The 19,898-nt window shown below is 43.9% G+C and overlaps 1 protein-coding gene across 2 annotated transcripts in view; it reads right to left on the reverse strand.

Annotated features, from left to right (window-relative positions):
* The window catches only part of znf609b (zinc finger protein 609b), a 108,489-nt gene that overhangs the window by 15,294 nt on the left and 73,297 nt on the right, over positions 1–19,898 (reverse strand). For both annotated transcript variants that reach the window (XM_080493579.1, XM_080493580.1), the window contains exon 3: positions 12,580–12,805. In XM_080493579.1, coding sequence (XP_080349705.1) covers positions 12,580–12,805 — 226 coding nt within the window. The remainder of the gene's footprint in view (positions 1–12,579; positions 12,806–19,898) is intronic.

The following is a 19,898-nucleotide window of genomic DNA, read 5'->3' on the forward strand; positions in this document are numbered from 1 at the left end:
TTCAGTGCCGACGCTGGAAGTTGCATCAGAGCTTGGAAATTCAAGTTTCAACGCTTCACAGTCTGACTGTGAAAAATCCAACATGAACACAGCCAAAGCAGCGGCAGTGATATTTAAAAATCATTTTACACTAATGCCACACTCAGTTTTTCCTCTGATTACAGTGATCATTTTCCAGAGCTAATGTTTCACTTCCCTCTTCACCCTACTGCGCACACAAGTATTTCTTCACGGCCCTGCGCCGTGTGTCGATCACACTTTCTCCAATAAGCAGAGAAAAATCTTAATAAACGCCGAGTGAATCCTCCTGGATGAAGGGCCGGAGACAGATATTTACTCAAAACTTACAGGTGAAATGTTTCTATATTATTATGAGAATAGATAAAAGAGGATATGAATCGATTTCTGAGCAAAGTAATCCAAACATGCTCAATGGAGTGCAGTGAGATTACAAGTAAGCTCTAATTGCTGGGGAGTGACAGACGTTCATCAACAGGAGTAATCCGCAACCATTAGGGACAAAACGATGTCACCGTTAAAGAAATCTGTCAGAACATGGAAAGTCCTCCACACAAGTGCGACTCAGTGTCTTCATAATAATCTACTTTGTATAGATGACGTTCTCTCTTCAACAGGGAGCTGAATTTACAGCTTAATGAACCACGAGTAGATACGCTGATTGCACATCCATTTATAAGAAGAGCCATTAGTTTTAAAACGATGAGAGGAAAAACGCTCCTTCACAGAAAACTGCTCATCCAACGTTTGTAGATTAGTGCAGATTAGATTACAGGGGACTTTATTGATCACTTTGGGACGTCTAGTATTTTCTACAGACTAATTTTGATAAGTGTAATGATATACTGTGTCTGTACTTTGACTACGCTGTTGAATAACGAATTAAAGGTGGAAATAAATTCACATGTTTTGGGCAGCGAGTATTTAGTTTAGTGAGCTTGCTGGATGGTAAGACAATACTCATCATTATATCGCCCAGGATGTAGATAGAAGCAAGCTTGCTAAATAGCATGCTATGCTATGCCAGTTTCCTGTGATGATGATGTCCATTGACACAGAAACGGCAGAAACACAGATGTAGTTTTCCTGTAGGCCCACTAGTCGTGGGTAAATATTGAAGGTCCTTTAAATTATCTGTCTTTGTTGTTTTGGTCCGCTCAGTATTTGTATGTAAGAAATAAAATGTGTCTCGATATGTGATCCAGATCAGGGTGTAGTCAATACACACTTTATTAGAGAAATGCTGGTCAATTCAAGAGTGAAAAAGCACACACACATTCATTGCAAGGAACAAATCCTTCTTCCACACGGGAAAAACTAACAAATTGCAGTATTAGAGTTTCAGAAAACAGCATTTTCCACTGTTTCCACGGGGATGGAGTGTTTTCACTGGCTCCAAGTACCGTTGTCATGTAAATGGACTCCCCCAATGCAACAAAGGTTTTGTGTTTTTACTTGATAATGTTGTCACTATAGATAGCATTTGAATTAGCGACCAGAATCGTCAGATAGCTAGATAGCTTGATAATAGCTCACGGAAGTTGAAGTAGTCAGCTCGCTCACTAGATAACATAGTTCTGACAGCTAAATATCAGCTTGATGGATAGAAAGTAGTTAGCCAGAGCGCGCAAAGCTTGATAGACATATAGTCGATTGATTGTTTATAACATGAAAGAAACATGAGTAGATCCTTGATTCCAGGAGAAAAACATACAACTTAATGAACATACCGAATGAAAACACAGTGATGATGATCGCTCTTCACGTTGAGATTACATCTGACATGAAACTGAAGCTCTTAGAATTAGACTCTGACTGAATGTGAAGGCTGGACACTGGGAGCAGCCCGTCACGTCGGTCTGTCCACTTTCCTTCTCGGGAGTGATTTCCAAGTCTTCGGTACAAAGGCGTCAACGTCAAGTCTGTCAAAACATGGAAAGTCCTCGACAACACAGCCCAAACAAATTGTCCTGTGGCAGAAAACAAACTACACAAGAAGCTGGGACGACTTCCCGAGTGTGATCATTTGTTTACACGCTGGAAGTTGCATGCGAGTGTCTGTGTGGGCTGTGATCCTTCTCTTTGCTCACTGGATTTGTTTTCTGGGGGAGAAACAGACGGGAGTTCAAAGATCACTAAATAAAACTTGCTCTCTGGAACTGCGGCTCACTTGGGATTTGTTTGCTCGCGGGGCGGTGGGGGTTGTGTGGTGGGGGCATGTAGAGCAAACCCAGCTCGCGGCCCCCCTGCCCCCATCAGTGTCGATCTTAATAGGGTCACCCAGGACAGCTGAGTGAAGCCCGCATTAATGAGAGGAATTGGTGTGTAATTTTACCACTCCATTCTTTTCAGTGCTGCTCAACAACAAATGGCGGCTCTACTTAGACGACAAACTGCATCGCACAGTCATATAAGATTACCCCAACAAGAGGGTAATGAGAAAAGGGGGGCGGGAGGAGCTCGTCTTGCTGCATGGGTGACTGCCACGTCCTGCCTGAAAACTCCCCTCCTCCCTACTTAACACGTTTCATTAGGCTGCAGCTCGGCCAAAATATCAGGTCCTGAGCTGGTGGTGACGGCGGAGGGCTCCGGGTTCACAGGCTGACCTCTGCCCTGCTCCCACTCTACAGGAATCCTCCGAGGTTAATGACATTTTCACTCACTGACCCGCTCAAAACGCCTTTGTTAGCTTTGAAAATGGGAGCTCACGTCCGAGGCTGTAACGTTATATGACCGCTCTCCCTAAATATCAAGTTAAATCCTTCATCTGGAAACGTGCGAATGAGTTTTATGATTAAAACAAGGCAAACCTTTACAAATAAAAAAAAATAAAAAATACTGGTGAGCAATTACCTGCACTTGCAATTATCACCTTGTGTACTCAGTCAGACACTAATGTAATTATTGACAGACTCTCTGCGCTGCTAAACAAATGTTTCTCGCTTCCATTAGCGATGTTTCTGCAGCGAAAGCGCGGCTTGTCGAGGCGGCGTGGAGACGAGAGAGTGAGAACAATGAGAGAAATGGTGTCAGGATTCATTACGGAGAGAAAATAAGAGATAGCCGGGTGCTGCCATGAGCAATAACGGTAACTATGAGGAATGAAGCGTGTTCCGAACGGCCCCTTTTAATGGTGTTTCTGCACGTTAAACAAGCTTTAAAACAAGCCGGGCTTGTCCGGTAACGTCCGGAGACAAAGTCCAACAGACCGACCTTTAGCTTAGACGCTCTTCAGACGAACTCTGTGACTCACCGAAAGCTCTGGAGGTTAAATGTCTCATTTAGGTGAAAAGGTGTTAAATGACTGCCACAATACCGTGCTAACACCGAAAAGCAGGTTCCTCAAACAGATATATTATCAGCGATTGATTTAAACGAAATTTGACTGTTTAGTCACGTTAATGTAAAGAGGTTGGGGACGTATTTCAAAAAATCCCTTATTTCTTCTAAATCTTGAAAAGGGGAGGTTAAATAAAGAATCTATTTAACTTAAATTGCATAATAGTGTTTATAGTACCGATATCAACGCTGCCTTCAACATTCAGTCACCTCTATACAGCATGCCTCCAATAGTTTTTTATTGCCCATTCATCCCAATAATCAAATATTTCAATGGTAAATTGATCCACTGTCAATTTTCTACCAAATTGCAAAAAGCAGAGAACGATATATAGACGCAAAGTGTGATTACTCATGTAAACCATTAAACTTTGGCCCCCTTGCAAATCAGCACCATTAAATCAATTAATGCTTCTTCATGTCAGAAGCTGTTCATCTGTAATGCAGGTGGCCACCACTAGCCGGCGCTACAGAGCGCTCAATTGATTTATTTTTTATAAATTTGGGGCAGCGGTGGCCGAGTGGTAAAAGAAGTGGACTGAATGTGGGACGTCACGACTTCACTGGTTTGCATTGTAGTCATTTTGGTGGTGACTGTTTCGGGCACTAGTTCACTATTTCACCAGCCCGGGGCACTCGAGGTGAAATTGGGCTGTTTCTGGCCCCTGAACTAAAATGCATTTGACACGCCCAGTTTGACGGCTTACTGATTTGATATTCGATGGTGAATACACCATGACAGGTTTCTGAATGTCCTCCCTGGTTTGCTTTTTTGTTTTGTTTTTAAACTGGTCGACTAGTTTTAATTCTCTCTTTCTGGAAAGTTCAGGCAGCGTTCTGAGTTCATGGGAGGTAAGAGCGTGAAGTTGCTCTCTGTGACAAGAATAACAGCCTGTGAGAAGGTCAATTCTCTCATACCACTGAGAGGCAAAGGAAGGGAGGCATTAGTATGCTGTCCACATCGTCCCACATTATCAGCTGCATGCAGCACAGACGCCCTCACAAGGAAAAAGAAAAAAAAAAAAAAACAGTCCATGTTTACTCTTACAGCCCGACTGGATCACAAAATAGGAGCCGGGCGAGTTTGTAACAGCAGAACAATAAATATTTGACATCTCCAGCAACTTTATATGAACTTGTGACAGTAAATAATTTGTACAGAGGCACGGAGCAGTACCCATTAAATACCGAAACAGCCCCTCTGGTGTTTTTCCTTAAAGGAGATGAGATTAAGACTCAAGTCTGCCAAAGGCGCATTACTCAAACTCTCCTTGACGTGTGTGAGGCAAACATGATATCTTCTGACAACCCCGGGCGAAGCCTACAATTCCTCCAGGCACCAGATTTACTGTGTGGGGGTTTGAAAAATGCAGCTGTCAGCCAATAAAACAGGAAATCTCAAAAGGACGATATTCAGTGACTCTGGCAGACGGGAGACGGACAGTCCTGGTGAAACCTTTCATCGAGGTTTGGAATATTTAGTTTTAATCGTACAGTCAGCGGGGGTTTAAGGACGAGTCTGGGACGTCTACGTTCAGCAAAACGGCGGCAGTGGTATCGTGGTTAGTAATCCTCGTTTCAACACAGAAAACCACATGCTGGGTGTGGAGTTTGCATGTTCTTCCCATTCTTGGGAGACATCGGTTTCCTCTCAGAGTCTAAAAACATACATTTGAAACTCCTGATCAGGTTTTCAACATGCGTTTTTTTTTTGTTTGTTTTTTAACACCGAGGACAAAACATACAAATAGAAACTTCTGTTGTGTTCTGAAGGTCTGTTTATCCGTCACCACTTTGGGCTCCGTTGTTTGGATATCACCCTGCACGGAACGATAGCTTCTGCCGCTCGCGGCGTGCCACACACTCGGGCTAATTCGATATTTCCGTTCGCAGTGTCGTCATCTTGGAAATACCTCCCCGGGAGGGAATTTTGTGACGAACTTCACAATCCTCCTCGACAAAGCAGAGAGCCATTATCTGAAGCTCCCGGTGTGTCATTTCCGCTGCGTAATTGGGGAAAGAAAAATAAACTTGTGAAGTGGTGTTCATATTTCGTTCCCCCGGAAATTGTCCATTTTCACTCCTGCGCAGTGAAAGCTGATGAGGTTGAAGAATGGCTCGCTAAGTTGGAAAGAGAAGTGGCCGAGGAAGTGGCAAATGAAAATCTTCTGCGTGCCTGGCTGGAAGGAGGGAGGAGAAGCATTACGTTTTGTTCTTTTCTTCCTCCGCCGGTAAGAGAAGTTGGTCTCGTGTGATTGATTTTTCACTCCGACTTCGTCTGTCGCTCGCTGGCCTGGCAGACGGCTACAGGCCTGCCGACAATGCCGGCGCTCTTATTTCAAGGACAGTTTCTATAGCGAGTTCACACACGGCAGCCACCGCTCGCCTTTGTAAAAACATTTCAATGAGGCCGCTGACAGGTGGTCTTCAAAGGAGCGAGGAAGCATAGCTGGCAAGTGAGCTGCAGAGCCAAGCACTCTTTTCATCCAATAACCCCCCCCCCAATCTCAACTCTCTGACAGGGCTGGAGAAGAAGGAAAAAAAAAAAAGACATCTCTTGAATGTTTATACAGGAATATCCGTTTCATATTGACCTCTTTTCTGTGCAGATGCCAAACAGCTTTTAGCTCCTGTGCTAACGCCAATGCTGCCATGATGTGTGCTGCATAAATAATCCACGAGACAAACATTTATCACAAACAGCCTGTATTATTTATCTATTAGGGAGCTTAAGAAGCTGTGGGATCTGCGCGGGGAACAGCCTGCTGTGTACTGGAGGGTCGCTGTGTGTTTGTGAATGCCACACTGGCACCGGCACCGAGCTGTGCTGTTTGGCCAAAGGGGCCTCCTCTGTGCTCCCTCTGCCCCGGAGCAGGAGCCAAGGCGTTTTCTGGGCGGCGTTTCAAGAGCAATAAACTTCTCCGGCGTTTTGGAGATGGCATTTGGAGGTATCAGCATGCTGAGCCCGGGAGGGGTTGGCCCATCGCTCTGCCGACTCGACCCTGGGAGCTGCCACTGCCTGGTCTGTGCTGAGGGGATTTGTGTCAGTGCCGGGCCTTAAAATACCACCGCTCTGCCCCCCCCCCCCCCCCCCCACCACCACCACCACCCCCACGCTCCCTTTTCTTTCTCCTCAGCCTACGCTTCATTCCCCCCCAGACTGACAGCATGACACACACTGACTCCTTCTCATATTATCCACTTCTCTTGCTCCCACGCACGACTAAATACAGCAAAGGTTAAGTGCTTTCTTAAAGGCTACTATGTTATTTTGTTCATTGAGAAATCCACAATACTTATTTTAGTCTCCTCGTTATCCAGATTTGTATGAAAATGTGGCTATATCTAAACATTGTGTTTGTATATACTTGACTTTAATTTAGATCGGGTCACATTTGGCAAAATAATGCAGAAAACAAGAAGAAACCGACAAATTCACACACTATGAACTATACGAAGTATTCAGAGGAGTTCAAATTAAAGAATTAGTATAATAGTTTAATCGATACCCCCAACCTGTACTTCAGTTAAAACTTTGTGTGCCAACTAATGACAAATTCAAAAACAATTGTTCAGTTTTACTGGCAAACTATTTTCTTAAAAGCTTCCCCCCAAAAAATAAAATAAAAACTCCAATAAATCTATTAAGCATCCTGGAATACTTTGAGTCTGGACTCAACTGATACAACAAAATCCTGAATCCGTCCCTTTTTGAAGAGGAAATGGACTTGAATTTAAAATAAATGTAATTAAGGCTCCGATTACACAAAAAAATGTCGGACTCACACTGCAATTTCAAAACAATGTCTGTATCCACAGAAACGCTGAGACCAATGTAGCACGCCAGGCCACTAGTTGGCGCTGTTGGTTGTTTTTGTAGTGAAACTACACACACATGCCTGCAGAGAACAATACACTGTAAACATTAACAACGTGAGATCATTGACATTCTAGTGGACAGACGACCAAGTTGGATTGTTTTTATGGTGACTTTCAAAATAAAAGTACCAAGTCCCAGGAGAATATGGACTGGGAGTCAGGACACGATGGAGGAAACCTTCATATTATTTAGGCATTATATTAAATAGCCAAAATTGATGATAAAATAACGGAATTATTCCAATCGTACAGAAGTATTAGGCTTTCTTTTTCAACACTACTTTCCTTTTAAACTCTTCATATCTCCTCTGGCTGCACCAGAGGAAAGCATGTTTCAGCCCAGAGTGGAGCCGTTCCTCTGATCACATCGTGTTCTGTGTTTGCTTCCTCCTCCTCCTCATCCATTTCTCTCCGCCCGGCTCTCGGTGAGTCGGGTGAAGCACAGACAATTACTTGGAGCCTGTTGTTCATTTACTCCCACACGGCCGAAAGGCGGAGGTGATGAAGCAGCTGTTGGTTGGCATGCTAAATGACACACACACACACACACACACACACACACACACACACACACACGCTGTGCATGCCTAAACTGCTCTGCATGAGGCATGTCATGCAGAGAGGAGGTGGAGGGGAGAGGCTCTGCTCATCTATACTGCTAATCAGGACCTGGGCTCTGTCTTTGGGGCCTCTGTTTGTTGCCCTTCCCTGGTACTCTGTTTGTTGCTCTTCCCTGGTACTCCGTTTGTTGCCCTTCCCTGGTACTCCGTTTGTTGCTCTTCCCTGGTACTCTGTTTGTTGCTCTTCCCTGGTACTCTGTCTGTTGCTGTTCCCTTGTACTCTGTCTGGATTTGCTTGATTTCCTCGTTTGGCTCTCGTTTGTTTTGGTGCCACACATTCACGGGTCTCTCAGGGAGAAACAACTGAACGGCCGCTCAGTTTGATGCGAGCAGCATCTGGGTCTGTTTCGTTTTAGAACCAGCCAGTGGGTCGTTCAGGACTCCGACCATTAAAATGACGTAAAAAGAATACACATCTTTGTGTTGCTTAATGTCGTGTGCAAACTGGAAGACAACAGAGGCTATTGAGAAACTCCTTCCTTACCAAACCCGGATCTGCTCGAAGCAGCTCTGCTCGCAGTTTGCCGTTTATATGGTGCTTCAGACTGACAGTTAAAGAGCTAATAAAGATTCAGAAGCAGCAGACATCACTAAAAAGATTAAACTATAAACGGTTTTGTCAGCAGTGAACGGGCTACAAAGCACCACAGGAATGAGCGCTAATAACCGGAAATATGCAAACACTGTACACTCCTTTTACTAAAGTGAGCAGTAAAAAGACTTTAGTTACATTTCCGTGCACTTTACCACTCCAGCAGTTTTTATACCGTCACACACATTTACTCATGTTGGTTGTATTTGTGCTACCATCTAATTGTCTGGTTTTCATGTCCACTTCCTCTGCAATACTGACTTACATTTTTGCAGTTAAAGTCAGAAAACATGTCAAGGAAATCTGTTCTTGCGCTCGCTCCTGATCGTGGAAATAAAAAACATAATGCCTCAAGCCATGTACAAGAACAGAGGTCGAACCGGCCCGTTTACTGGACAGTATTTATAAATGTCGCGAGTAGTTTCACTCTGAAAGCTGTAAAATCTGCTCACACACCTGCTGGAAATGTGTGCGGTGGACAGTTTGTGTTGATGCGAGCGTCCCAGTGGACGTTACACTGACTCAGGCTGCAGCATCGTCCCTGAAACTGCAGTTCACTGCATTTACTGCCCCATAAGGAAGCGACACACACAAACCCTGAAGCCACAGTTATATATGATTGGTTGCGTCATTCATCCTGCTGACAGTTGCACGTTCGCTTAAGTGGTTATTTTGAACTTATTTTAGTGTCTGTTTATTGACTTGAATTCTTTGGGGGCCATCTTTGCTTTATTTTTGTGCATCAGACCACCAGGGATAAAGAAATTAGGGCTTTGTTTGCTTTGTTTGCAATTTGTAAATTCTTTGGGTTTTTGTTTTTATTTTTTAATCCAAGAATCCGTTAGAATGAAGAAATCTGTTATTTCGAATATGTAGAGCACGACTGCATGGTGGATGGAAACATGACGGTTTAGTCAGTCTTTTGCAATATGCATGTTCCACATGTTGATATTGTGATAGATTTTGCGATAAGACTGTGATGCTCTAAGTCCGAGGAGGAAAAAATAATTATCCCCAAAGGCCACATGAAAAATCAGCACAACTATTGAGGGACGTAAGCTGACTTGTAACTGACAGTTTTTAACACAATCTTTAAGAGCTTCTGTTGCTCTGCGACACTGAAATTTGAGTGCAGTAAATAAGTAAATAAAAAAACTATTTGTTATGTCATTTACAGTTTTTTTCTTTACAATGTTAATCACCAAATTAATGAGTAAAGAAAAGCTAGCTCTGCTAGTCAAGGTGCTACACCCAACCAATAATTTAATTGCGGCCAATAACGTCACACATGTGACCATATTAGATGTAATAAAGCAAATAATGCCAAATGTCTTTTATAATCTGAAATCACAAAGGCAATAGAAATACATAGCAATGTAAACAAATCAATGTGTTTACCTATAGATAACTGTCTTCTATCTATGGTAGATAGAATGCCACTTATATAGACACGTTCATCCATCAATAGATGGCTATATGGTTAGATATATAAATATCAATGTCATCCATAAATGATAGATAAATAAACATGTCCATTGATGGACGAATAGATTTGTACAAAGACGGATTCATCAGTTTGACGTGTGATAATGAGTATTTTGATGGCTTGAAATAGATAAACACTTCAGTACAAGATGTTGATTTCTTATGCAAATCTATTGATAGAAGTGTTCTTTCTCTTCCGTGACCCAATTTGAATCACTTTTCTTCGCTTCTTCACAAGATGTTAGTGCCTTTGTTTTAGATTTCAAACCTGTTGCTACCAGGTATGATGCAATGTTGAACTAATGAAGTGAAACACAATCCAGGGCCGCGAGGCCATAATCTGTTGAAATGCATGGAAACGTTTGTAATCTATTTTTGTGACGTCGCCATGAGCTCTGAGTGGAAGTCACTCTTAACATGGAGGAAAGTAGTAGACATTAAAGGGTCACTTCCTGGTTATCAAGCGTGCAGCTCCGTTCTTTAATCTCCACCTTGCATTTACCTGGCTTCCAGATGAGTGCAGCTGCCTTTTTTTTTTTTTTTAACGATCTGAAATAACAACAGAAGCTTCAAAGAGAGTGAAGTGGATTGGAGGATTGAGAGCTCTGATGGCCACAACAACCTGCGTCCTACACCTGCAGCCCCCCCCCCCCCCTCCCCCCCCCCCCCCCCCCTCCTCCTGGCACTCACCCACTCTTCTCCACCGCACCACTTTTAAAGCCACTCTAAAGCTCCCGACGGCCTCCTCCCCACTGAGCCCGACAGAGTGGACTGAGAAGACAACACGGCTCCGTCAGGCCAAACCACCACCTCTTTCAGGCAAAATAGCAGCTCTGAGGCAGTGAGTGCAGGCGGAGGAGCGACTTGGTCGGAGGGAAAAAGTGGGGAGGGACGTGGAGGCTCAATCACTCTGTGGGAGGCAGAGAACGAGGGGGCACAAACATAGTACTGGTGTTGGCTCCGAGCCATGTTTGTGTCACCAACAGAAGTAGCCTTGTGTGTTTGCTGCCCCCCCCCCCCCCCTTCCCCCCCCTCCCTCCAAACCCCTTCGCTCTCTCCCAGTTTGCTTGGAAACAGAGTCAAGGGGTGACTGGCTGCATGTTCGCTGACAGAAAAGAGCTGCAACTGAGCGGAGAAACAGGGTGAATCAGACAGAGCCCAGGGCCGGGGCAGAAATCAAGAAACAGAGCGAGAGGGAGGCAGAAGAGGGGAAAAGCCACTCAATAGAAAGGATTCTGTTTGGGAATGTTGATGAGGCAGGGATCTTTTTTTTTTCCTCCTCCAAGTGAACCAACAAGCAGCACTGTGGATGTGTGGGCGATTTGTACTCAGCATGCCCGTAGAGCGACTGAGCGCGAGCTGCTTTGAAAATGAGGTGTTTGCATTATTTCTCATGCACAACAGAATGGGGAGGGGGAGGGGGTCTTTTCTTCCTCCAGACCCGGCAGAACTCGATAGCGCTCTTGATATATCTCAAAATTAAATAACTCAAACGCAAGTTTCCATCAAGGGCAGAAGGAGAGGAAAAAAAACTAAAAAACCCCCACAGTGTCTTGAATTTGTCTCGGACCTCTCGGCAGGAGACGAGCCAGTTTGGTTCCCGACTGGCATGTTGGCAGAAAAAAAAGAAAAAAGAAGTGCTTTGTGTTTTGAGGAGTGTTGTTGTGGAGTAGATATCGCTGTACAACAAACTCTCCTCTGCAAGAGAAAATACAACAAATCAAGGCCACCAAAGAACTGCATTCCAACTGCTGTTCTTCCTGGAGATATGAGGCAGCATGTGAGCTGCTGAAGCTCCTATTAGTCCCACCACGGTTTCCTCCGGCAGTCCGGGCAGATCCAATTACATTTCCTTGAGAAAAATATGTACGGTAATGACAGCAAGATGATTATTTTCTAAACGACGCAGGCTTGACTAAAACCTTGAGAAACCAATGGCTCTTTGATGTCTTAATGTAACCACACAACCACACGGGCTCTGTCAACAATATGAAAGGATCAAGCCGACGCTGCCATGTGTTTCCTGCTTATTTTCTTTCATGCCACAATCCAGGACTCATTTGTTTCACAGGGAAGAGAGTCACTCAAGAGCATCATAAACCAGAGAAAGTTTGGCTGAGGTTTACAAAGTGTGGCCTGGGCCTCCATCGAGGGGCGACCGAGATATTGAGACTCTGTTTACACGAGAACTTTCTTGTGATAATTTTCGTGTTTCAGAACAGTTTCACATTTACACAGCATTATTTTGAAAACGATGTCCGGTTACACGGGAACGGCAGAAACACTAAACTGAATTTAGCAGCCCAATACTGGCTGTGCCTTCGGCCGCCCTGAGGGCAATTTTCAGTGGCTTTGGGCATCGTTGTCATAGAAACAAATCCCCAAAACCTAACTGAAGTTTCGCATTTTCACTTGAAATCGTTGCCATGTAAATGTGGCGTACGCTTTGCACCAAAACAATAGACTTCAAAGATGTTTTCTTCCAATGGGAAACAAGATCCTTTCAACTTTCAAGGATCAACATAGGCAACAAGGTCAATGGTTGATAAAGCAGTATAATCCAGATTAAATTCACTTTCCTGTTAAGTATCAGGTATTACTTTTAGGATGTTATGTCTGGTTTGTGTTATAAACTGTTTGACTCACCGTCTTCGGTTTCCTGCCACACGATGCCTTCCAGGTTGACGCTGGTCCCGGGCTCGCAGGGCCCCAGACACTCGGGTTCGGTGGCCAGGGCCACGTCGGACGTGTTGACCGCCACCGAGCGCGTGCGGACCATTATCTGCTCGCACGGCGAGGCGATCTCGCTGTTGCCTACCGTGGCCAGGAGGTGGAGGGGCGGCGGAGCTGGCGTGGAGACAGGAGACTCCATCTGTGGGGAAAGAAGAGGGGATGAAACACATGAGGCACTTGAGATGGGCTCTCTAAACAGACACAGAGCAGATGTTGAGATTCAGGCAGACCAGAGGAAGCGAGCAAAGTGCTGCACACATGAAGGACAGTCTGGTATTTCAGGACAGCAAAGACCTCAGAGCTGCTGTGTGTCTCTGTGTGGACGTTCAACCTGAAGCCCTGAATTGAACGTCATGCAACCAATTGATTGTCAGGAAGGAATTCACAAAATATCTCAAAACAATCAAAGTGTTTTGCTAATTATTTGCTCCAGTCACACCCGCACCACTACTACTTTGTAGTCAAGATCACCTGACCGGAGACCGGAGACCGGAGACCGGGTCAAGACCAAGAACAGAGCCTCCTAAGACCAAGACAAGACTTTAAGAGCCCGAGACCCAGTCAAGACCTGGACCTTGAAAATACCCCCTGGAGTACTGCAACACTATTGTAGACCAACACAATACGTGTCAATATTTGTCAATACATGTCTATAGTCTGGTTATCAACCAGTTTGAGGTCCTAATCCAACAGTTTCTGCTGGTGAGATTTCATATTTAATTGGTCAACAATTCTTGAATGTGTTGTGTGTCAGGTGCGTCCGGCAACATCTACATGAACCAAAAGTGAATTTTTACCTTGAAGAGAGTTTCTAAAATGTCCGTTTGACTCAAACAAGGTACTAACCCACTCAGCTTCCAGGAGAAAATTATGACAAATTTCCTAATTTCCTCACATTTTTTATCTTTGCCTAAAGAGATCCGGGGTTAAACACTGAGGGTCCCTGAATGAAGCTCCTGACCCCCAACAGCCCCCCGAGACCTTCACTGCAGCGGCCAACTGTCCTAAAACGTAGTTGGGTTAACGATAAAGAGGAAGGGTTAAAAGCTGAGAACTCATTTCCCAAGGGGGATAAATAACATATCTAATTATTATTATTAAAAATAAGGATTCTCTCACTCTCAATAATTAAAGCTACTTCACAAGCAGACGAGACGAATCAAATAAACATGCTGGATTTCACATAAACTAACAGGTGTTAAAGAGTAAAAGCATCATTAATCATAAGATCACATCATTTCACTCCAAGTAGTAAACTTCAGACTTTCACGATAAAGATTAATTTTGTCAATTTGCACTAAAAGTGTAAGTTTGAGTCTTTTAGGTTGAAAGTGGTAACCGGAGCTATTTCTTTATTTATAGGCATGGTTTTAAGTGGCGCTTATTTTTAATTGACATTGACAAGTGCAGATGCGACGCCAAATATTTGTAATTTTATCTTATGAATGTTGTGCAAGTATCTTGTGACAGGCAAGTGAACTCCAGAACAAGTCTGATCCAAATCCTCTCCAAGAGTTCAGATGACAGGTTCTGTCAACATTCAGGCCACAAACACAAGAAGTGTCAAGTTTTTCCCGGAGTTGGTGCAACATTCTTGAAACATCCATGACAAACAGAAAATTCCATTGTTACGTTGTCTCATGCTGATCACTACGTGGTTCTTGTGTCTAGCGGTATCTAGCGGTTATTTACTTAAGAAGCTTCGTCATAAAGACACCAGAAAAAGCTGGAAGAGATTGTATATGGTAACTTTGATTAAAATCATAGGTCTGATGTGAAAACTCACCAAAATGGATGCAAATCGTCAGGCAAGTGTCAAGTTTGAAATTCATACAAGGTTCTCGTAATCTCCACGAGGTGTATGCAAAGTACTTCTGGGTGGAAATGTTGTGAATTTGCGAATTTTTGCACATTTCTAGTGGCAACACTCCATAGCTCAGTGAGGCAGGAGGCATTATCTGGCCAGAGAGGCAAACTGTGACTTCCTCCGACAAAAGACGGAATTAGTTATGCAGCGTCGTCCAATCTCCCACGTTCGCTTCCCTCCCTTGCACTTTGCAGAGCAAGATCCATGACATCAAATCATCTCGCAGACTGATCACTCATTAATTCCCTCAATTAAAGAGCTGGTTGTGGAGAGGGAGCGTGGCTGCTGAGGGTCAGTAATTGATTCCACCTGTTCTGACACACTGTCACAGTGAAGAAGAGGCAGCGGGTCCACGAGGAAAAACCAAAATGAAAAGGACAGCGAGGGCGGCGGATGATGAGAGCGGGTGAGGGGAAGAGGATGAGAGAGAGAGAGAGAGAGAGAGAGAGAGAGAGAGAGAGAGAGAGAGAGAGAGAGAGAGAGACTGACGGCAGAGAGATGTGGAGGTGGAAAAAAGACAGGACAGACGGTGATTTAAGGGCCACGTTGACACCAGGCTTAGTGCTCTTTATTCAAGGCAGCCGACATTAAAGCGCTCTAAATCATTAGCACCAAACTGCAGGAGGAATGTGGAGCTGTGGCCAACGCCGCACATTTATTAATTGGGCATAAAGCACTCGGTGCTCGAGGAACCTGCTGCCAACGCTGGATCCAATTAGACTGAGAAGACCAAACAACAATTGACACACCGGATTACGAGCCTGCTCGAATTTACTCATCGTTCCAAACAGGCTGCGATGTAGAAAACTCCAGACGAGACGGTACACCAACATCGTTCTGTCCCGTCAGTAGTGGTTGGCAGCCTCGCCTCACGTCAATACATTGATTCCAGGTTTGTGGATCATTTCTATGTGGGGTCTGCATGTTCTACCTGAACGATTTCTCCTGTCATTCCTGGTTCCTTCCAGAAAAAAGTGCTGGAGTTAATCTGTAGGGCTGGAGTGGAACAGCCGAACATTCGGTCAGTGGGAGTATCCGGATATTTACTTTGAGATCTGAATAGTCGCTTCCTTCCAGAAACTTTTCTGAAACTAAAATGCAAAAACACTGCGTTTTCACTGCAAGCTAATGAGATATCAAAGTGAGATCTATCTCTATTGTTCCTCTACTATCAGCTTTTTACTTCAGTTTGATTGTTTTGGGATTATATCACTGAAAATACAGCTTTCTGTACCTTCAAGCACCATCAGCAAACTAAAACCCAGATGAAAGGAACTTGCTAAATCCAACCGGCGTTGGGATCTTGTGCCATTTCTCGCCTGGCATTAGCCTTTTACTGCGAGTTGTATTTAGCCTTGGGAAATCATAAAAGGGATCGTTGTTACCATTATTTCACTAAACAGACGTGTTTTATGTAATGCATGAGTAATATCAGTGATTACCAGATAAATCATGCTTCCGTCTTATTAACGAAACACCTGTGAATCTACAGGTCCTGAATAGCATCATAAAACGTAATCATGCAAGTATGAAAAACAAAAAAAAGTGCTTATAAATATAAATGCAAAAATATTGGAATTCCAAATAAACAGACCTGTTTGCTTTTATTAGATGTGGCAAAATTAACCCACATAAAAATCATCAGGATGCTTCATGTCAACCAGATTAAGAACATTTTTCAAGCTTTTTTAAACGAATTCAGTCTGGACCCATCATAACCGTCACCACATATACACAAACTGTTGCATAAACATGAAGACAGATTAGCATTTCTGTTTCTTTTCAATTTTAGCTACACTTCAAAAATACAGAGCCTGAATTACTCGGATGGAGACACATCAATCACCGAATTGATGAGCGCAGTGCTTTGAAAATCAAACATCGGCCCTTGATTAAATTTGGTATTAGCTTCAGACCTGTCATCACAGAAGCTTCATATTTCATGGAGAACTGAAATAAGCATGGATAGCCCTTTCCTCTGCCGGTGCTCACAGAAGAGCAAATTAATGCGTGCAGAGAGTGGCGGAGAGTCGGGGCTAACGACATCATAATCACCGCGTGTCACTTTGTGATGCACGGCGTGGCCGAGCTGCTGGCCGGATGACTGAATGAGACGGGACAGGTAATCACCTGGGCTGTCAACACACAGCGTTCCCGCAGAGCCCTGCAGACGTCACTGCAGAGTGACAGGTGCAAACAGGCTCCTGCCAGGCCTCGTCTAACACCGGCTCCACCCACCCAACGTGCCGGGTGACATTTTAGAAACGGGCCGTTTGGATTTTCCTGTGGCTGCAGTTAGCTGAACCAATTATTGCCCGAGAGTGACGTCCTTTACTCCATGAAACAGGTGCTCCAGTCATAATTAAATCCAAATTGTCAGGTTTATATTTGGTTATAGTCCACCAAAAGTGCTCAACACAAACTGATCTAGTACTAGCTATGACATTATGCTGATGATCATGTGTTGTCAAGTATGGATAAACAAGTTAGCATGCTAAAAGCTACTGTCCTTAATGCACAAAAGCACCATTACTAAACTCTTTTATAAAGAAATTCAATCAAAAACGCAGTCATGTCATTATATTTAAGCCTAAATGTGCATAAAAATAAAAAATAAAAAAAAACACTATACAAGTTTGATGTGTTGTTCTTATTACTATTATTACTATTATTATTCCGTCTACACAGATTAGATTTATTGAGGCATGTGTTTTTTGACATATTGTATGTTTTAGTACTGGAGCACAGGTGATTCTTTGTGTTCCTGAAAAGCAGCCTCCGTGTCGGAAGCCTTTTTCGTCTTACTATTCTCAATTTAGTTCCACTAAAACCGGCGATTGTTACAGAATCCCAGTGCAATTCAACAGAACCGAGGTTAATAATTACCATTAATGAAGTGATGGATTACAGCTTTATCTTACATGTTCTATTTAAGTACACCCTTGACTGGATGAGCTGTATTTTCCCCCTTCTCACTCAGTTTCTGTTACCAAGCAGAGGAAGGGCAATTATTTCATTTCAGCTGTCAGAATTACAAGTGACATGTCAGTCTAATGCCTCCAACACAATAAAGAAACCATTCACGGAGAAACTGTACGAAATAATTAAAATAGAATCACAACGGAAACGGGACCGCATTTACAATGCGCGCCAACAATGGCGCTCTATTTCCAAGCTCTGTCAATGGATGAGTGAACAAAAGGACTTTCACTGGCGGGGCTGCAGAAGGCACAAACCCACACAGTGAAATGCTTGACGTCTTGTACAAGGTTTTCGAGAAAAACCGCATGCAACTGAAGTACATAACTTGTCAGATTAAAAGGCTGTGCCCGACGCTCAGTCGATGCCAAGTTCCATGATTTCTTCCCTCCATGCAAGACTTTACAGAAGGATTTGGAAATCTCCCCGAAAACCACAATGCTCGAGTGTCACGCAAACCTTTTCTTAACTGAAACCCCATGCCAGCTACTGGGGGGGGGGGGGGGGGGGGGGGGTTGGGAGGGAGGGAGGGAGAGAGAGAACAAGCCTCACTGGCAGAAATAATCTTTAACTCGTTGACAAAAATTCCTGTGAATGTTGGACTGGACCTTCCAGTGCTGACCGATGTAGACGTCTGGCTGGATTTCCAGCGATCGCACAATAAGACGACCGCGGCAGATGGACGCACGCTGCACTTTTTTTTCTTCTTCCCACTGGACACATTAAATTCAGCTTTAACTTGTTTATTAGAGTTGGGATTAAGAAACTGAGCACTGAGCTTGGCTGAGGATTACGAATCGGATTACACTGCAGTGACATACTGAGACACCTGTCTCGCCTGAACTCGTGTGAGGAGCCAAACACAGCCGAACCAAGAAGAGTCCGGAAACGTTCCACACTCATTTATCCAGCCCGGGCTTGTGGGGTCTTCAGGTGAAGGCAGGTTACACCTGGACAGGTGAGCAGGTGAGCTACACAACATTCACAATCACACCCAGAGGACATCAAGCCCCCGTTTACAGCATTTCAAGTGAAACGGCATAGTTTAGAACATTGTGAAAACGATGTACTTGGTGTGCCGGGCCACTAGTTCGTGTTGTTTGATTTTGTAGAGCCTCATACTGTATTTCTACAACAAAAGCCAGAAATATTTGGTGAAGGTAAAGGCTAACTGGTACCATTTCCGATAAGAACCATAAAAACAAACCGACGCCCTGATAGAGTGGCTACGTTTAACCTGGTGTACTCTGGATATGACGGCTGTAACCCTCTGATGACAATCTGATAGAGCTGTCGGAGAACAGTTGTGGGTCGACAGCCAAGTTTCATTCTGCTGACCTCTGACCAACATTCAAACAAACCTCGTGTTACAACGAGCGCCGTGGTCACAGTTTCCCCGTCACAGCAGCTCACCGAGAATCAACGTCTGCAAAACGGTAGCTTAACACGCTGTGCTGCCAAACCGTGCAATCACTTTGATTTTCTCGGCACTGGCAATAAAAAAAAAAAAAACAACAAACCTGAAAAAACGGGAGCACCGTGAAGCCGGTTTCTGCTCGTCACATGCTGTTCTGACTTTGTGTCTTTTCAAGGGTTGCTGGTCACAGTGCTCTTCAAAACCATGAATCATCGCTGGAAACTGGCTACGTCAACCGCATCTGATAAACTGCATCATGTGGAGCGACTACAGATGTGGGGGTTTGTCGTTGTTTGTTTTGGTTTGAAATAAAAGTATTTTGTCTCTTCATCTGGGCTGCATGGTGGAGCGGCGGCAGTGCCTCACAGCGAGAAGGTCATCGGTTTGAACCTTCTGGTCGACGGAGGCCTTTCTGTGTGGGTTTTCTCTTTGGCTTCCTTTTCACAATCCAAATACGTACTTCTGAGGTTAATTAGTGCCTGCAGATTGTGAGTAAATAGCAAGTGTGTGGTTGTCTGAGTCTCCATGTTAGCCCTGCAATTTCAGCCTGTGTCGGCTCAGAGAGGCTCCAGTGCTTCACAACTCCAGTCTGCATAAATCCAATATAGAAGAATGGATGTCTCAGGATGCACCACAACAATAGCTATTTATACACACACACACACACGCCTATGTACATATATACATGCAAACATACATACATTGCTACTTTTCCATTTACAGCCGCACGTTCTTAAGTTTGGAGCTACCTAGCTATGTGTTTAACTATTTATGTATGCACTACAGACAATTTACTCCTCGATTGAGGTACTACATAGCTACCTGTCTATGTACTACATATATGTATGTGCGTAACTACATCTTTTTATGCAAACACACATAACTTATTTATGCACTACATCTTTTTTATGTACATACATACATACATACATACATACATACATACATACATACATACATACATACATA

The sequence above is a fragment of the Lipophrys pholis genome (genome assembly GCF_963383615.2).
Source record: "Lipophrys pholis genome assembly, chromosome: 2".
NCBI classification, from domain to species: domain Eukaryota; kingdom Metazoa; phylum Chordata; class Actinopteri; order Blenniiformes; family Blenniidae; genus Lipophrys; species Lipophrys pholis.